At 39.0% G+C, this 18,701-nt stretch overlaps 2 protein-coding genes across 3 annotated transcripts in view; both read left to right on the forward strand.

Moving 5' to 3' along the window:
• Positions 1–836: 836 nt before the first annotated feature.
• Art4 (arginine methyltransferase 4) lies at positions 837–9,668 on the forward strand. 2 transcript variants are annotated; one of them, XM_078189957.1, is made up of 8 exons: positions 837–1,188; positions 1,604–1,744; positions 1,806–2,300; positions 2,381–2,647; positions 2,742–2,964; positions 3,032–3,315; positions 3,389–3,525; positions 8,609–9,668. In XM_078189957.1, exons 1-8 carry the CDS (start codon positions 1,056–1,058, stop codon positions 8,651–8,653), a joined length of 1,725 nt encoding a protein of 574 aa, XP_078046083.1. In that variant the 5' UTR covers positions 837–1,055; the 3' UTR covers positions 8,654–9,668. The 2 variants fall into 2 exon arrangements, with proteins under 2 accessions (XP_078046083.1, XP_078046082.1); XM_078189956.1 differs by lacking the exon at positions 8,609–9,668 and adding an exon at positions 3,786–3,923.
• Positions 9,669–10,184: 516 nt separating this feature from the next.
• The window catches only part of Pex1 (peroxisomal biogenesis factor 1), a 22,214-nt gene continuing 13,697 nt past the window's right edge, over positions 10,185–18,701 (forward strand). Inside the window, exons 1-13 of the mRNA XM_078190705.1 lie at positions 10,185–11,297; positions 11,748–11,963; positions 12,046–12,160; positions 12,828–13,800; positions 13,878–14,092; positions 14,178–14,334; positions 14,409–14,571; positions 15,250–15,409; positions 16,079–16,395; positions 16,902–16,966; positions 17,352–17,411; positions 17,497–17,683; positions 18,243–18,416. Coding sequence (XP_078046831.1) covers positions 11,205–11,297; positions 11,748–11,963; positions 12,046–12,160; positions 12,828–13,800; positions 13,878–14,092; positions 14,178–14,334; positions 14,409–14,571; positions 15,250–15,409; positions 16,079–16,395; positions 16,902–16,966; positions 17,352–17,411; positions 17,497–17,683; positions 18,243–18,416 — 2,895 coding nt within the window. The 5' untranslated portion in view covers positions 10,185–11,204. The remainder of the gene's footprint in view (positions 11,298–11,747; positions 11,964–12,045; positions 12,161–12,827; positions 13,801–13,877; positions 14,093–14,177; positions 14,335–14,408; positions 14,572–15,249; positions 15,410–16,078; positions 16,396–16,901; positions 16,967–17,351; positions 17,412–17,496; positions 17,684–18,242; positions 18,417–18,701) is intronic.

An 18,701-nucleotide genomic window follows, 5' to 3' on the forward strand; every position in this document is an offset into this window, starting at 1 on the left:
TTGTAGATCTCGTGAACGCATACGAAATTCGAAGATCATTGGCTGATCCTTCTTTCAGGAATTTTATTAAGTTATACAAAACGTGATTGTTATATTATACATCTATGTTGTGTGCGTTATCCCAATTACCGTAGAAAGTTGCAGAGTTCAACCGTTAGTTTACAGACCATCTCTGTCTTTATAACAATAAGAAGATTAATTACAATTCTTAAATAATATTAAGAAAATTGTTGTGAAACGTAGCATCTTTTCCTTAACGAAACTTTTACACATGTTCTGCTCTATAAGCATCGTTTCGTAAAAAAAGTAAATTCACCAGACCTACTGAAAAATGAAGTAAACAAAGATTTTGTTAGTAAAGGATTAAGAAATTTTTACAAAATAGAAAATATGTATTGCTAAGTTGGTAACAATTGATAATACAAGCGCATACAATAGTCACTAGGCTTCCCGCGCTAACTGAATACTGTACGGTTGGTTGAGAAGTTCAAGGATCTTTCACGTACAATTATAATTCTAATTATTTATGCGGTTGCAGTTTTTTAACTACATAACCCAACAAAATTCTACAGCAAGGCAAAACAGGTGAAAATGCGGCTTAACGCACTACATTGTATATCTATATACACAATTGCATAGAATTATTATCTCCACGTATTTTGTGTCTGTAACACAATGTTCTTACAAAACGAAATGCTTGAACGGCCTTTCTGTGAATGTATAGCTACGTATTATTTGTATATGTATTGCAAATCTAGGGAATTAAATTAGGTATTTAGGATATATACATATATTTAGTGTTCTAGTGACCTTAGTGCGCGTGTGTAATACGCGCCGGGGGTGGTTAGTCGATGGAACGGTGTGCGAACGTGAAAAATTCCGATTTCGGCTGTTTTCTTTGATATCCGTTGTGTGAACTATATCGAAACGGACAATAACCGTATTCTTTTTTTTTTATCAAACAATTTCTTGCGAAACAACTATTGCGATAGGAGGGAAGCACAAGAGTACCCATCATACGACTGCAGCGTACGATACGCACGCGGTGTCTAAAAATGGCGAAGCTGTTTCGCACGGTGACAGTATCGACTTTGTCAAACAATGGACAGTCAACACCGTCATATAACAAGCCGGTTACTCTCAGTATCAACTATGATCCGCAAGGACTCAGTATGGAGTTTCTCGCAGGTACCAATTTATCTATAAATCATTTTTTATGAATCGCGTCAGCGTCGTCCCCGAATAATCAACATAACCACACTCCAATGATCGTTTTAAGCTTTCTTCCTCCGATAAACTTTAAATGTTGTATGAGTCTGTGCCTCTTATAATTCCGATCAAAAGGTTGGAAACGACGTTTTCCAAATTTTTAAATTGTGTTTTTTTTGGTATACGTGTAACGTATGGTTTTGCACTATCATCAGTCGTTAATAAAAAAAAGTACGATTTACTTGAGATTTCATTTTTTGTTGTTATTAGTCGTTCGAAATACTACATGCACGATCTTTTTTCAAAGGGCACAGTCTTAGAATCTTTTTGTCCGTTTTTAGAGTCACATTAGGTCACAATAACAATTAATGAAATATCTTCTTTGTTATAATAGCTGATCAAAATGGGAGAGATAAAATAACATTGTTGGAGTTTCCAGTGACTCCTAGCACTGAATGTTCTAGAGTATCATCGAGAAGTTATGTATTCACATTAGAAACAGATAGTATACTTATAACTCTTGCCAATGAAACAGGTGAGTTAATTCGATTAATTACACTTATTGCAGGCTATTAACTCCATCATTACTTTCACAGATTTTCGAAACTTTCATTCACAAATATTAAAACTTAAAAATGGCAAAGGTGTGTCTGCATTTAATGAAAGAACAGAAGAGTCCTCGGCGATGCAGTACTTTCAGTTTTATGGTTACCTTTCACAACAACAAAACATGATGCAGGATTACATTAGAACCAGTACATACCAACGTGCAATCCTTGGAAATTTGTCAGACTTTAAAGATAAAGTAGTGCTAGATGTAGGAGCAGGTTCTGGAATATTGTCGTTCTTTGCGGTTCAAGCTGGTGCGAAAAAAGTATACGCCGTAGAAGCGAGTAATATGGCAAATCACGCAGAATTACTGGTCGCTGCAAACAATTTATCAGATAAAATTATCGTCATAGCTGGTAAAATAGAGGAAATCGAATTACCCGAACTAGTAGACTGTATAGTCAGTGAGCCTATGGGTTACATGTTATACAATGAAAGAATGCTTGAAACTTATCTTCATGCAAAAAAATGGTTACAACCAGGTAAATATTTACATATTACGCTTACATTTAATTTTCTTTTCTGTTCCTACCTATATATTAATTAAATTACATTCATACAGGTGGGAGAATGTTTCCTTTGCGCGGCGATCTTCACATCGCACCGTTTTCCGACGAGAATCTTTACATGGAGCAATTCAATAAGGCTAATTTTTGGTATCAGACGTGTTTCCATGGTGTAGATCTATCCGCAATGAGGAATAACGCGATTAAAGAATACTTTAGACAACCAATCGTTGATACCTTTGATATAAGAATTTGTATGGCCAAGTCTATCAGACATATAGTAGACTTCCAAACCGCTAATGAGACTGACTTACATAGAATAGGTGAAGATTCGTATATTTCTGTTATATGTCTGAGCTTTTGTAAGATTTTAACGAGTTACGAATGTTGATCCATGTTTCGTTTCGTTATACGCAGAAATCGATGTTGATTTTCATATATTGGAAAGTGGCACGTGTCATGGTCTTGCATTCTGGTTCGACGTAGCATTTATTGGATCGACGCAACAAGTTTGGTTAAGTACGGCTCCCACAGAACCCCTTACGCACTGGTACCAAGTGCGTTGCCTTCTAGAGAATCCGTTATTCTGTAAAAGTGGTCAACTACTGTCCGGGAAGGTCATTCTTATAGCGAATAAAAGGTGAAATTCATTAATAATAAATGGCAGCTTCTAAATACAATGACTCACAAAAATGTATGAATTGCAGACAATCCTATGATGTGACAATAGACTTGAAGCTAGAAGGTACAAACATGGAAAGCAGTAGTAATACATTGGATTTGAAGAATCCATACTTTAGATATACAGGTGCAGCTGCACAGCCCCCTCCAGGTTTAAATAATACATCGCCTAGCGAATCTTATTGGACAACTTTGGATGCGCAAGGCGCTAGACAAGCTGTCAATATGGTTAACGGAATGTCTGTTAACGGTCTGGGTGAAGTTTCCATGGACGCAACTGCGGTTAATCCTGGCAATTTACTTGCAATTGGTAAAACCGTAAATCCGACACAGATTTTCTGAAAATGGATAATCTTATTACTCATTTGACGGTTTTTGTCCAGGAGGTCAACCAAATATTCATCCCGGTTCGATTTCGAGCACTGGACGGGGGCGGGTGAGTGGTACAGCGACGAGTACACAAGCAGCACAATTGATAGGCGGCGGAATCACTCCAAACATGTTCACATCCCCCGCTACGGTAAGTCCTTAATGAACACGACTTCAATTACCAGCGAGCTAATTACCCCAAAGTATTTTACTGGTTTAAAGAGCATTGATTCACGCGACCGGTGGAATTGTATAGCCGCGGTGGTACCTATGCCATGTACGTTTCCCTTTAAACATAATAGCTCGCTAAACATTCAAAACACTCCCATTATACGTTAATGTGCGAAAGGATACTAAAGTGTACGCCTGCCTGCGTGGTCTTTCGCGCTACAGCTTGGTGTTACTTTCCAGCAATCGCTGGTCCTTGGGAATACCTCGCATTATCCAGTGAATCCCAGCTTGATGATCGGCGATTACGTGACACCTGGTAACGGCATATCCTCCCAAACTTATCGGCAATGATCAATGGCGAAATCATTTTACGGTGACTATTCCCAGACGGCGAAACAATCTAGCAATCGACACAACGGTAGCAATAGCGACCACATCTGCAACAGCAAACAGTGTTGCAAGATGGTGTATAATTCTCCAGCAAGCAAACTACGACTCCCGTTCGTTGTTCAAAGATTACGTGCGGTCAATATGATCAGTCTCAGCGCAAATGTTGCCCACACAAACAACACTGCGTACTTTAACAAAATCATCGTGGGTTCAAAACTCGGACTCGAATTTGGATTTGGAGTTGGATTTGGACATGGATTTGGATTTGGATTTGGATTTGGATTTGGATTTGAATTTGGACTTGGACTTGGACTCGGACTTGGACTCGGACTCGGACTTATACTCGGACTTGGATTTATACTCGGACTCGGACTTATACTTGGACTCGGACTTGAATTCGGACACGGACTTGAACTTGGACTCGGAGTTGGAGTTGGATGGTACGCCAGGAAAAACAAGTTGCAATGGGAGGCACATTGGGGGAAACTGCGAACCGTCCTCTCGTAGTCATCATGTCATTTTTCACATAGTCGCCCTCTATTTAATTGCCCGCTCGAAGATTTGATCTTCCAGATCCAGCGAAGTGTATGCTTGCCAAACGTATTCGAAAACAAATGATATTTTTTAACGACAATACAGCCATCGTACATACTATGTATCACTCCGCGCAACATCAATAACTTCGTAAACGTAAATGCTTGATGACGAGGACACGGATCAGGTACAGGACAGTCACTTCACATTCAATCATTTATTTTCCGTTTCTGTGTCACACGATCAAGGTGCTCCTCTTATTGCTGCTATTACAAACGGTTGTCAGAACAGTAATGCTTTCCCAGAATTCTTCTACATATCCTATACATATAGTAGTTTGAATGTCAACGTTCTTAATTATTGAGGGTGCGTGCCATGACTTTCAATTTTCCATTCTCGTTCTCTTTATACAAGATAGTTTTTACGACGTGTGACAAAAGGTTTAACAGATCAGTTATCGTGGCTGTTCCATACCTTGCCTGTGATCAAAATAAATCAAGAGTAAATTACGTTACGGTCGTTTGTCCTTCTTCTTTGCTTTTTATTCAATACGCTTGTATACTATCTCGAAATCGGCTTGGTTGGTTTTCAACCTCGAGCGACATTTTTACACGACGATTTTTAGAATAATGTACGATGTTCCCGATCATGTACAAGGTGTACCGTGTAAAACAACCGACTGCCCTGTTTTCTCCGAAATTTATTTATTCGAAAACGAGTTCGTTTCAAACGGCAAAGCGGAGAACTCCGTCATTCACCATTCCATTTAAAAGATCGGATAGTGTTCTCGATTGTCCGACATCATTATGATTTAATTACGTTCACTTCGAACATAATTTCGGAGAAGACATTCGGCAATGATTCGCGCGACACATCTTGTACAATTCGAAAAGTGCAAAAAGCAATAGTTCGTTAATGTTACGATAATGGAGCACTCTGTGGCATTGCCTGTTATATTTATTCATTCGATTTCCATTATGGATTCAATTCAACGTAGACTTCGTATACTATACATTATGCGTACTCTATACAGTATATAGTATAGAATTTCTACGGGAATAATACAGCAAAAGTAATAATAAATTCTACGAGAATTCTGTGTACACCTAGTATAATGGCGATCTTAATTTCATTGAATTTCTCTGTACTGCTAATTTTGCGTTCTTTTTTAAGTAAGTGATATTTTTGTTCGTTATTTATGGTTTAGAAAGTAAAACGATTGTACATAATCGATGATTACGCGAGTCGACTTTTTGATCGTATAATTTAGGGTGAAAAATGAAGAGAAAGAGAAGAAAATGGGTACGACGCGTCTCAATAAACTTACGGTAAATTAAGTTGCAATTCGCATGGGATCGTATCTAGCTGATTTGTATCATTGCATTGTACAGATGTCAGCGTTACACGTATAAACTCCCGATCTATCGAGTTTATAACATTTTCTATTGCGCGTCGACTTTCGGTCAGTAGAATTAATTCCTCTATTTCTAATGTACTTGGACCATTCTGTCCGAATTCCATCACCTATACATACATGTTTTTCGTTTTAATAGCCTGTTTAATTGCGTAACGAGCCGCATTCACCCAGACACGAAACGAATTATGGTCTCCGATTATTTTCACTCCCTTTCGTAAACGGTTGTGCGACAGAATCAATAGTTTAATCATAATCGTACAATCAATTGTTTTTGCCATCCGAATGTGAAACGATTCGTCGCGCAATTAAACAGCACCGCAATTTTATACTTATAATGCATATATGTATACATGTATATTTCATACATGCATACATATTATTTGACTCTACGAATCAACTGTGAACGTACTCTCGAAATTAGTTTTATACAGGTAATCTATTGATAATAAGGTACAGAAGGTGCACGCGTAGCGAAAGCACGCGAGCTTTTTACCGTAATAGACTGAAACTGTAAAGTTGCACAACGATGCGTCGGATAATTAAAAAAAGAAACACGGAACGGCAGCCGATAAATAAATATTCACGAGTCGTATCTCAGAACCGAAGTTGGGGATTTTTTTGTTTCTTTTTTTTTCTTTCTTTCTCTTTCGTAGCCGAAATAAAATGCCTGGAAACAAATAGCCCTCTTGTCTGCATGATATTCCTAACGAGAAACCCCCTTATTATCAGTGGGTTACCTGTTGTCTATTATATTATATTATATAAAAACTGTACATACGAAACAACGCTTAATCCGAACAAGATCGTTGATCGTTGTACTCGATCTCGGATCTCGGTGTAATGCTTAAGTCTCGTTAGTTCCTAAGGAGTGATCTTCGTTTATTGTCTGCACAAGCTTGCTTTCTATACAAGTCGACCGCCTACGGTTGGTTTCTCGTACCTTGGAAATAATTTTTTCGTTGAGCTAAAAACAAGTCGGGCAGACGTAGATATTATCTTGTTTAACGATAACTCGTAGTATTATGTTTAACATTTACGTCTAATAATCAAGAATGTATTATACTTTTTACTCGGACGATAATCATATCTTCATCCATTTATTGTTCTCCGTAATGGAATGGGTTCTTACGTCCCCATTGTGTTCATTTATTACTTTTTTTAGTTATTTATGTCGTAGCAATTTGAGTGAAACGGATAGTGAAGGAAAACGAAAATAATTGTAAATAATTCGCAAACGGTTCTCTACGGTGTTTACTTAAGGTACACGACTATAATTTCGCCAAGGCGACGCATAGGATTTCGTATACTGTGTGTAACCGCGCGTTTCAAATCGTTTTGACTGCAGGCATTCCACAAGTGCTGATAAAAGGACTGCGGATTCTGCGCGAATACAATGTCTAAAATCAGTATGTAAAACCGTTGATGAACATTCTATTGTAATTTAACGATAAACCGTGAGAATAAGGTCGTCACATAAGGATCTGCAGTCCATCAACAACAACTGTATCGATTCGTTGTTTGTATCTAAAACATGTGCTTCTTCCAGTGTCTCGTCCTTTCTCTCTGTTCAAGAGTACATGAGAACATTCAAAGCAATATGTAGAATTGAACGCCTACAAAAGTATTAGTTGTATACCGTGCATACATGCTTTTCAGTTTTCCAATAGGAGAGACAAAAGATTGAGTAAACCTAAGCGTACATTTTTGATATATTTCCTTTTTATTTCTTTTTTTCTAGATATTGCTTTCAGTGACAAGATGCGCTCGCACGCGCGCGCTTTCGTAACCGCGTTCCTATCGTCTCGTGACGAAAGGAGGATTAATTAACGACTGAAAGATACAAAATGTCTCAGGTAGCCATGTGAGTTTGGAGAATGATGTTTACATTTACGCTTGTCCCACCATTCTCTTTTATTTCTTACGGCCATTCGTCGAAAACTAAGAACGCGTAACACTAAGTTCCCCTTCCACCTTTAAAACACCCCGTCCATCACCCGACAGCTACACTACGCCCACACTCATCCCCACCGATTTTCGAATTAAAACACGTAGTGTTCGTAGCGTTGAATGCAATGAGATACGGCATTGCTTTTCTAAAAAAAAAAACGACAATTCTCTTTACGGTCGAATAAAAATATATATTACTTGCATTCGTTCCAATAACGATTATCAGGTGCTTCAGTACCGTACAACATGTTGTGATTTTCCAACGTTCAACAACCATACACGCACGATCGTGAACCATTTTATCGGGACGATGGAATCTCCATCAAAATTCTTCCTGAAATTGGATATTGATGCAATTAAAAGCATACGCAGAGTAAATTTATCTGTAAACACGAAGAACAATAGAAATGTTTTCGTTTTGAATGAATTAATAAATCAAAATGAACGACTCGTTGTTGCACTACACCGCGTAACAACTTTGTATTGTACTTATACAACTATTATACATAATAATAATAGTTTATCCACGATCCTATACATCTATATGCACACTAGAGGTTTACTTGGAAGGACAAAGATTTTATGATAGACAGAACGTATGTATATTGAGTGGTTCGACTTAACAGGTTCGGTTATTCTGTTCGAGCTGCAACATTGAACATTTTTTTACTTTTCTATGTACAGTCAGAATTTGTTGCTATAATTTTTTAAGAATAAGTGAACTTGTACATATGCCAAAAAAAAAACATTGCATCTCTTTCTTTATTTGTCTAAGATCGGTCAACAAATCGAGGGAAAGCGGAAGAACGCGAGTGAATAAGCGCTACGATCTCAACGAGAAGAATTGCTCAGCTTTGTACGATGCATATACGGTGTACGAATACAAAAGGGTCGTGTATTGTGCGCATATCACATCCTGATATACTACGTATCGTATATCGTATACACGGTCTGCCTACACACCTTCGTGTACAATGTCTATACATATACGAAAAAGATCATGTTTTCCACGAGTAACAGCAACAAGATTATCGTTTCTTGTTCGCCGTTTGGTGCATCACCCTCCAATCAAACTTTATTTCGTTCCCATTTACAATTAGTAAATACGACTATGCTGTAATTATTCTCAGGTCCAAATGCCATAAAGTTCGATATACGATGTGGATCGAATTTCCTGTGTGCCAGGAAGGAACCAGGTAGTACAGTACATCGATGTGCGTTCTACCGATACATTATAGCATTTCGAAACTCTATCTAACAATGCGACGAGGAGGAATTGTACACGCAACAAACTGTGCAACTCAAAATCTTTTAGCGTGTAAAGTAAAAAAAAAAGAAAAAAGAACTGTTAGCAGCCAAAAAGAAGCGAAACTTCGAAGTACTATGGTTTCAGTCTCGAAATCCTTCGAAAAATGTTTATCGTTGTTCAATTTCGTACCGATCGCTCCAGGTTTCCCGTGTTACTCTACATGCTGAATTTTACTTGAGATCTTCCGATTCAGTTGATACTATTCGTAATAAACGATACCCTAATTAGTACCTTTTATTTCTCACATTATATGTCCCATAAAAGGTGAATATATCGGATGTAAGGCGCATTAAAAACTTTGTTCGTGTAATTAATATATGTTTTCCATGAGGTTCTGTTGTACGAAACAAGAGCCTAGCTTAGCACAATCTAGTTGCAACAGATTTGCCTAGTGATTACAATCTACTTATTTGTAAAGTATCGCAATTTTGTATTCTGTCGACGTTTTTACATATAACAACAAAAAAGATCAAGATTTACTCAGACTGCTTCACCTCGAATCTGAGAATAAGTTACAATAAACTTATTTATCTCGACATTATAGTGAATAATTTTTTTTTATTTTACGAACAATTTATGAAGAACTTTAATTCCCCTTTATTTCGAACGTACGATGTTAGAACGTAACTAAATGGTGGTGTTTGCCGCATAATTGTTGAGTTTGTTTTTGAACGAGTATCGATAAGTGACTTCGATAGCCGAAACGACTCTGTACAGTGCTAATTAATGTGGCGGCAAACGTTCGAACTGGTAGACACATTTACCAACAGTTAAGCGGATATCGTAGTGAGACTAGTGACGTCATCACTAGATTTTTTTCGATAAGCTAGTTACCATCGCTGGTGTAATTTACCTTCGTCGGTATCATTTGGCTAATAGTTTCAGCGTTTTGCCACCCCTAATTGGCGCTGTACAGACCTTGGGAAAGGATTTGTTTTTCCGTCACGAGTGGCACCACTATCACCGAAATTGTGGCGCCATCTCACGTGCGCAGAAAAACTCCCTACGCATCTCTCTAGTCTTAGTATAGTTAGTTTTAAGCGCGCTAGCTGGTAGGAGATAGTTTTAAGAACACGCGTACTGCTTTGTTTTCCGCTCGAGTAGAAGTCATTACTGTACCTCGTGGTCGCAAGAGCTACACACACGTGGCGATCCAGCACGCATAATTGCAACAATAACGTTGACAAGGAAATAAAGAAACAAGCACGGGTCGAGTGAACCAAAAAGCATTTAAATTAGGCTCACCCATCACGATCTTACGGATCGCTACAACCCCGCACAGTGGCGTAATACTTATTATATTTGTACCTTGTACCGTTAGCTTTACATCTGCGTAAGTATAGGCGACGCCTACGTCGCTGTGCGGGATTCTGGACGCATGCGTTACTGTCATTTCTCGCGTTCTTATTTTCCTGCATTAAATATTTAAATTATCCTTGTCGCAATAATATTCAAACATTTTTATTTTAATTTATAGATGTTGCATACGTACTGATCATTAATTCAACGTAGTTTATATTTAAATATTACAATATGGAAGAAATATTCGATACTTGTACGAAATATTGAAGTGGTTCAATTGCAATTCGAAATACATTTTACTGTAGAATCTCAATGCTACGAATAAATGTTTCTTTAGTGATTGGCCACACGACATTGTTTTCGTTTCCATGAATTTGTTCGTCGCTCGATTCGTTAGATCGCATCGTCCCACTACATATGCGCAAACAAACTACAAGGATACTTAACATGTTTCAATAAACAATTAACCTTTGCCCCGTATTTAATCATTCACCCGAAAGTAAAACGGTAGTACATGCTCCAAACGTGAGTCGGAACCTTAGAGAATTAGCTGCGTAACAACGAAAATTTTGTCGCGGCGAGCTTCCCGTTCGTTGGCATTCGGATAACCTCAGTAAACACGATTCTCTCTAACATATTGTAAGACTTTTGTCACATACCCAATAGTTATTATATATTCGCGTGGTACGTGTGCACCGTTGCGTTCCGCATCCCGGGTTTTCGTCTCATTTGTTTGTGATTCTCATATAAACAAACGAGAATGCAAAGTGAACGGCTTGTAGTTAAATACATCAAAGTGAACAACTGTTTCGCCTATTTGCCAGACACCTGGTTACGAAGACTAGAAACAGAGGTTGGTATTGTACGCCTCATGGAGTTTCGTTCAACAATACACATGACGAACATATGTATACATTTATACGTAAAATCCGGTATTGTAAATGCAACTGTAGATAGAAAATTGTTATGCTGGTTGACCGATAAAGCAGATTATTGCTGCTATGAAGTTCATTTGTGGACCGATTGATGTCGCGACGATCTATTTATTGTGGCGCGGCGCCAAGTTTTGAATTGAGTTTAAATCGATATTACTGTACAACCAAGTTAGGCATTGTTCGAATAAAATTTAATTTGAAACATTTTTTGAATCAAATCTTATTCGAAGAGTACATTCGAAATGTAACTCCGAAAATTTATTCAAATAAAATATAATTAAAAATGCTGTTCGAATAACGGCTAACTTTGCTCTACGAAACTAATGGCGACTCAAAGTTTAATGGAACACGTTTACTTTGGATTACAGGAAAATGTTATCGAAATAGAGCACAAAGGTAAAACGTATTACGTGTCCTGCAACGTTAGCGCGAGTCCAAACGAAGTGTTGTACCTCGGCGCAAGTTTCGCACGAAGTTTGGGCATCGACGAAGGGGACGAGGTGTTCATTTCCTCTTTGAAAGACGTGCAACGCTTAACAAGAGTCGATGTTGTTCCACGTACCGCGGATGACAGGGAGATCTTGGTTGAGTACAAAAATAGTTTTACAATTGTATCTTATTCCGGCGAAGAAGAGTTCGTTGATCGAATTGTAAATCGTCTGTTAGGAACTACAAGTGGAAAGGCTGCAATCGATTTTGCTCAGTCAAATCAGAGTGGTGGGCAAAGATCAGCCTATTGTTGCATGGGTCTCGAAGTTCTCCTCGGTAACGTTTATCGTAGGCAAGTTAAACATTTGGTATATTATTATTTTCTAACATTTAAGTGCTGTATATTACAGTAGGAATTTTACCACTTTGGTCATAGGATGCAATAGAAAACGCGATACGAATTACGACAATGGCGCCGCTTGTGGCGTTGATTTAGGAGTTAGGAGATCTATATTGCGACAAACCACCTGGTGGTAAAATGTTGAAAACTAGTGATCAACTTACCGACGGATTAAATGCATACTTGGAAATGTAGTGGGGTGCCATATGCTGTTTATGAAATATGATCTGTAATCGGTAATCTGTCTACTAGTTTGAAAGTTTTGCCACTACTTGGTTTGGCGCTGTACTCCTGTTTCCAATTTCAAATATACTTTTCTGGTATGATACCGATGCGGGATAGTCTTCTGAACATTTCTGTTCTCTCAGGATGCTTTTTAATCCCTAGATTCGTAGATTTTCTGCTATTTATCATACACGTTTTAATACTATGATTACATTTAATATTATTATTATTTTAATTTAATTGATCGTAAAACATTTTTTCGGTACGCGATGGATGTATATCCCTTAACATGACTCCAGCTTAAAAATATTTTTCCAGTCCCTCGACCATCATATTTTAATTGAAATGTCTCTGTTGTATTAAACTTTTTAAACTGTCATTTTTTATCACACAGATCTCCTGGTGCCAAGCGTCAAATATGGAAAGCTCGAGCAATTAACAGAAGTGCACGTGGCGGACGTCGTGCGAAGTAAAAGCGTGGAGAGCTCGATCAAAGCGAATGATCAGCCTGCCGGTATAGCCAAAGAACTCCTGACCACGTTCAGAAGATTCGCGCAGTCCGCGATTGGGCCGAGCGATGCGAAATCACGGGAGTCGGCCAGAAGTGCTGAGCTGCTTCGGAGTTTCTGCAAGAGAAAGAAGTTGAGCGTCTACCGGGTCCATCCGATGCCGAAGAGAATGGCCGAAAGTAACACCGTCGATGAAATCGCGCGTGCTCCCTACCACGTGTTCGTACCGCGAAAATCGGCACCGAAATTCGAAGGCACCCACGCCGTTTGTCGCGTGAAGAAGCTGCAAGAGAGGAAACAGCACGCGAACGTAACCAGTACCAGTTTTTTAACTAGAGACGATTCCGCGGTGCCCGCGCTGGCCCTGGAACTGGTCGTCAGATTGTTCATCCTCGAAGATTTGTTGGAGGCATCCCCTAATTTGAACGCAGAACATTTCAACGTCAACTTCCATCACAACAGCCTATACGTGTCGGACAGCGTGAGGTTTACCTTGGGCTTGAGGATAGGGGCCAAAGTGAGCTTGCGCCCGGTGGAGTCTCCTCAGCAAGCGGCTCCATCCTCCATCGAACTATTTTCATGGAGAGACTCGGTTACCGCCGACGCGTTTAAAAATTACGTGAAGACTCGGTACCCTCGGAACGGGCTTTTCATTAATTCTTGCGCCGTGGTTGCACTCGATAATGATCGCCAATGTGTCGTGAAAATTTCGCCAGAGAATTGTACTTTCGCTTTGGTCGACGAGGCCGTTCTGAATAGTGTGCATGTACATTCGAGATCGGTGAACGAGGCAAGCCATCTGCGGCTCTCGGACAAGTTGGATCAAGAGAACCGGAGCATGGGCCAAGTTTTCACTCGGTAATCGAAGTATCTTTCTCTGTCGGTGACGAAACGCGATTTTAATCTCGGGAGTCTGATGAGAAATTATGTTTCAGGTACTTGGAAAACGTTCTGACCGAATGCAAACTCACGCTCGACGTTAGCCTCGGTTTGTGTGCTCGACTGGGTTTCGACTACGACCGGGAGAACATTTTGATCGCTGGCGATGCTGGTTCCGGCAAGACGACCATCTGCAAGCTCCTCCGCGAGTATCTGGAGAACGCGCCGTATTTTGTGCACACACAAATCATCGACTGTCGATCTCTAAAAGGTGAGATTGTTCTCTGTTTATCATTCGTTTTACTTGCGATGACTGATCTGCGAATTTTCTACCTCGTTTCGTGTTGTTCTCTTAGGAAAGAAGTCCGAGATGCTGCAAAAGATTCTGACAACTGCGTTGAACGAGTCCGCCTACTATCAGCCCTCCGTGATATTCCTGGATGATCTAGAGTCCGTCACGAATGCGTCCGCGAACGATGAAGAGACCACTCCGGACGCTGTTAACGCCGCTAGGTATTTCTTTGTTATTCACATTTCCTGTACATTGTAGGAAAACGGAAGGAAACGTGGTGATTGTTTGTCACCAGGATTTCGGACATGTTGATTAACACGGTGTCGCAGTACCAGGAGACTTGTCACATATCAATCGTCGCGACGTGCACCGGTGTTAGCAGAATCGGCCAGAAATTGAGACCGGCGAGGGGGTCGCATTTCTTCCGAACGGTTTTGTCGATGCCAAATCTCGAAAAGGTAATTTTCAGGCACCGTGTTTACTTACTATAATATCGTTTTTGTTACGCTATTTTTATTAGAATTTAGATCTTGTCTTTTTCACGTTAAATAGCGCTAAAGACGATTTGACGGAACAGTGAACATTTGTATCAGAAAGATCGGTAACCATGCGATAGAATTGGGTGAATCGTAGTTTAATTAACAAGGAAATGTATTCAAGTTACACGTATAATACATGTAGTGTCATTGTTAAAAATACTATGAACGTTTAGGCGTTTATACGTTTACAGTTTTACAAAACAAGCGAGAATACCTCCTCCGCATGTGATACCAAGCTATCGTTCATTACGTATAATTATTGTTAAATGGCGAAAACAAAAATCGAAGTATCCCGAAATATTTTTGAAAATGTGTTTTCAACCCCCAAATTTTAAAGGCTGTTTTCAGTCTTTTTTTCAATTAGTATGATTGCCGATAAGAAAACACATGCGTCAAATATTTTTCAAAGAATTATATCTCAATTTTCAAAGAACTATATCAGTCTTATCAAAATCGTCTTGTGTAACTTGAATACACCTCGCTTCGAAGGGTGGCGATGTTAGGACAACTCGCATTAAACCGATTAACGGAATCGCGAACTGCTGCGTTATTATACGGGTTCCCCGTTCAGCGACGTAACCGGTGCTCTCTAATCAGGTGGACAGAATCGATATTTTGCAATTAATGCTTCGAGACAAGTTGTATCTGTCCCGAGACGTAAATTGGGATTACTATGGAAACAAGACCGAGGGATGGATGGTGCAAGATCTGATTGATCTCGCGGAGAAAGCGGTGTTCGTCGCTTGGAAGCGTCACGGTAAGAAGACTTCCCTTAATTGCATACGTTTACTGCTTAACACCAAATAATAACTACAACTGAATTCGCTTGGCTGTTCTGCCAGTTTCGTTTTAATCGAATTAAATAATCGAAATAAATAATAATCGAATTAAAGACTTCATTCGATCGTTTCCCGTGGAAGGGTCTTCGCAATTTAACCCTTTGCACTCGAGCGGTGACTCTGAGGCGCCACTAAAATTACTCTGCCGCGTTCCGAAATAATTTTTATACCACCTAAGTTTAGATTAAAAAATTTGTTAACTGTAAAATTGTTGGTATCAATTTCACATGTATAAACTTTGTCATATAAAATGGAAATACTATAAGCTAGAAGAATTACTTTAGATTTCTAGTTGAAATGGTTTCGAGTGCAAAGGGTTAACCACGAAAAAAAACGTATTAAAGTCGTCTTGATCAATACGGCAACGTTAACTCAATCCTTTGTCGATCACAACTGGAATCCAATACTTTAAAAGTTCATTGAAACAATCGATCGCCTTTGTGTGCCCGAAATGCGCGCCGCGCCAGAATTTCTGCCTCGCGACACACAGTAGTCAATTGACATTTTATCATGGCAATAAGCTGTGCAAGTAAACGCGTGCCAGCGTGCTGACAATCGTAACATTGTTGATTCGCCGTGAATGAAAGGATCGTCGGAGCCGCCGGTCGTTATCACGGAAGAGGACGCGTCGATTGCCTTGAAGAATTGTACGCCGATGTCTTTGCAAGGCATACAATTGTACAAAGGCGAGGGCCACGTTTGGTCGGATATCGGCGGCTTGGTGGAAGCGAAAAGGTGTCTCACGGAGATTCTACAGTGGCCGTTGAAGTACCCGGAGGTGTTCAAGAACGCGCCGATCAAGCTACAAAATGGCGTTCTGCTTTACGGGATGCCCGGCACGGGGAAAACCCTTCTCGCCAAAGCGATCGCCAACGAGTGCGGTGTCAATCTAATCAGCGTCAAGGTATCATCGTAAATCATCCGTTTACCATGATTCACAAATATTCTTAGATATTTCGATAAGCATAAAACTATTTTTATTCGTACGTCGATTTTGAGATAGATTTTATTTGCATCTAAATGTCGTTCTTGTTAGCCTAATCTTTCGTGATCACTCGAAGCTTTTACATTTGACTTGTTACATTTGTAACATATGTCTTATATTTCTTGTGATATTGATTATTTGCTGTATTCTTTTATTTAATTGTACTTGTTAATTTACTATATTTTTTAATTTAATTGTACTTATTAATTTATTGTATTTTTAAATTTAATTGTACTGTTTTCTTTATCTAATTGTATTTCTTAATTTATTATATTTTCTATCTAGTTGTATTTATTAATTCACTATATTTTCTATCTAATTGTATTTATTAATTCACTATATTTTTTATCTAATTGTATTTATTAATTTACTGTATTTCTCGCATACGAAGGGTTTGATGTTCTTGATTTTTCCGAAATTATTAGGGTCCGGAGTTGCTCTCGAAATACATCGGCGTGAGCGAGGAATCCGTCAGGAACGTTTTCGAAAGGTAATCATTACGCTTCCACTGATTTAACCCTTTGGCTACGGCAGACTTTGGCACGGCCGTAGTTTTTCGTTAGACATGCATTTCTGAGGAAGTATATTAAAATATTTAAAATATTGAATTCTGTTACATTAAACCAATATTACTCGAAGTGAAGAATAATATTAAGATTTTTTACAATATATAACATAAATATTGCACAATATATAATTAATCAAATTTAATAATAAACGGGGTGGAAATTTGATCTTGACGCCTATCGGTGCCTACAGTATCGGGAAGCCAACATGTGTCGGACGCCAATAGGCGCCAACAGTAGTCAAAGGGTTAATGAAATCAAATGAAAACATCTCGACATTAACATCCCACGTATTTTAATCAAATTCAGAGCTCTCCGAGCGAAGCCGTGCGTTCTGTTTTTCGACGAGTTCGACAGTCTTGCGCCCAGGTGAGTCCAGGATTCAAAATAAATTCTTAGAGTGATTTTAACATACTTTTATTTTATCGATTTTATTTGATGCGATTGATCGTAGACGAGGCCACGATAGCACCGGCGTGACGGACAGAGTGGTGAATCAATTGTTAACGCAAATGGACGGAGTGGAGGACAGAGAAGGCGTCGCGGTCGTAGCGGCGTCCTCGAGGCCGGATTTATTAGATCCTGCTCTGTTGAGGCCTGGACGTCTCGACAAGGCTTTGTATTGTCCACTGCCAGACAAGGTACATCGTTTATTTTCCTCTTTTACTATTTCAACACTTTTCCTCTTTGAGTGTTTTAACCCTTTGCACTACGACAACGAGTCAGACTCATGGCGAAGATTTCATGCAAGCTCTATTCATTTCTTCTACGTCGAAGTAAAAATAAATTTTTCTGTTATCAAAGTGTAGAAACTAAGGTAAATAAATACAGGAAAGAAAAATTGTCTGATCCTGTTAGAAAATTTTTAGGAAAATTTATCAAGAACATTTTCTTATTAGGAGCGGTAGTGCAAGGGGTTAACTACGTTTCGTTTCCACGGGTTAACCCTTTCGGGACGAACGCCGTCACATTTACGACGCGAGGCTTTTTATCTTAGCGCAAATGTTGCAAATGAACAATTGAATTGTAAAACTGCGATTACTATGTATTCGTTATTTCTTTTGGTATTCTAAACCTTAGCAAGCAATCTAAGAGTCTCATTGTTACAATTTAATACAGTAGTTCGTTTCGAAATGGTTGCTTTGGATATTCAGCGAACCGGCCAAAAATTGTTCGTCATTTCGTTCGTAATTGGCATAGGTCGAAAGGGAAGATATTTTAAAAGCGCTGTGCAGAAAACAGAAGGTAGACACGACCGTGTTAGATTGTCTGGAACTGTCCGAGATGACTTCCGGTTTCACGGGCGCGGACTTGAACGCGGTGGTCACTCAGGCCAGGTTCTCAGCCTTCAAGGATGCGGTTACCGAATCTCCCGTAAGTAAACAATGCGAACAATGTAATAGAATAAAAATTCGAACAGGGAAAAAGGTTTTATTTCGAAACGAAGTGTTCGGCGAACTTTCTCACACATAGGCGACACTAACTAATTTTTAACTGGATCTAGATTACTGTAATACGTGAAAAAAATGCTACAAATATATTGAACGAACAAAATGTTGCTAGGATTTCTAAAATAGAAACGATTGAAGCTAATATTTGCTGCGGTAATTTCGATATATTTAACACTAAATCTACCAATTACTATTGGATATATTTAAC

The sequence above is a fragment of the Augochlora pura genome, chromosome 9 (assembly GCF_028453695.1).
Source record: "Augochlora pura isolate Apur16 chromosome 9, APUR_v2.2.1, whole genome shotgun sequence".
In the NCBI taxonomy this organism is placed as follows: domain Eukaryota; kingdom Metazoa; phylum Arthropoda; class Insecta; order Hymenoptera; family Halictidae; genus Augochlora; species Augochlora pura.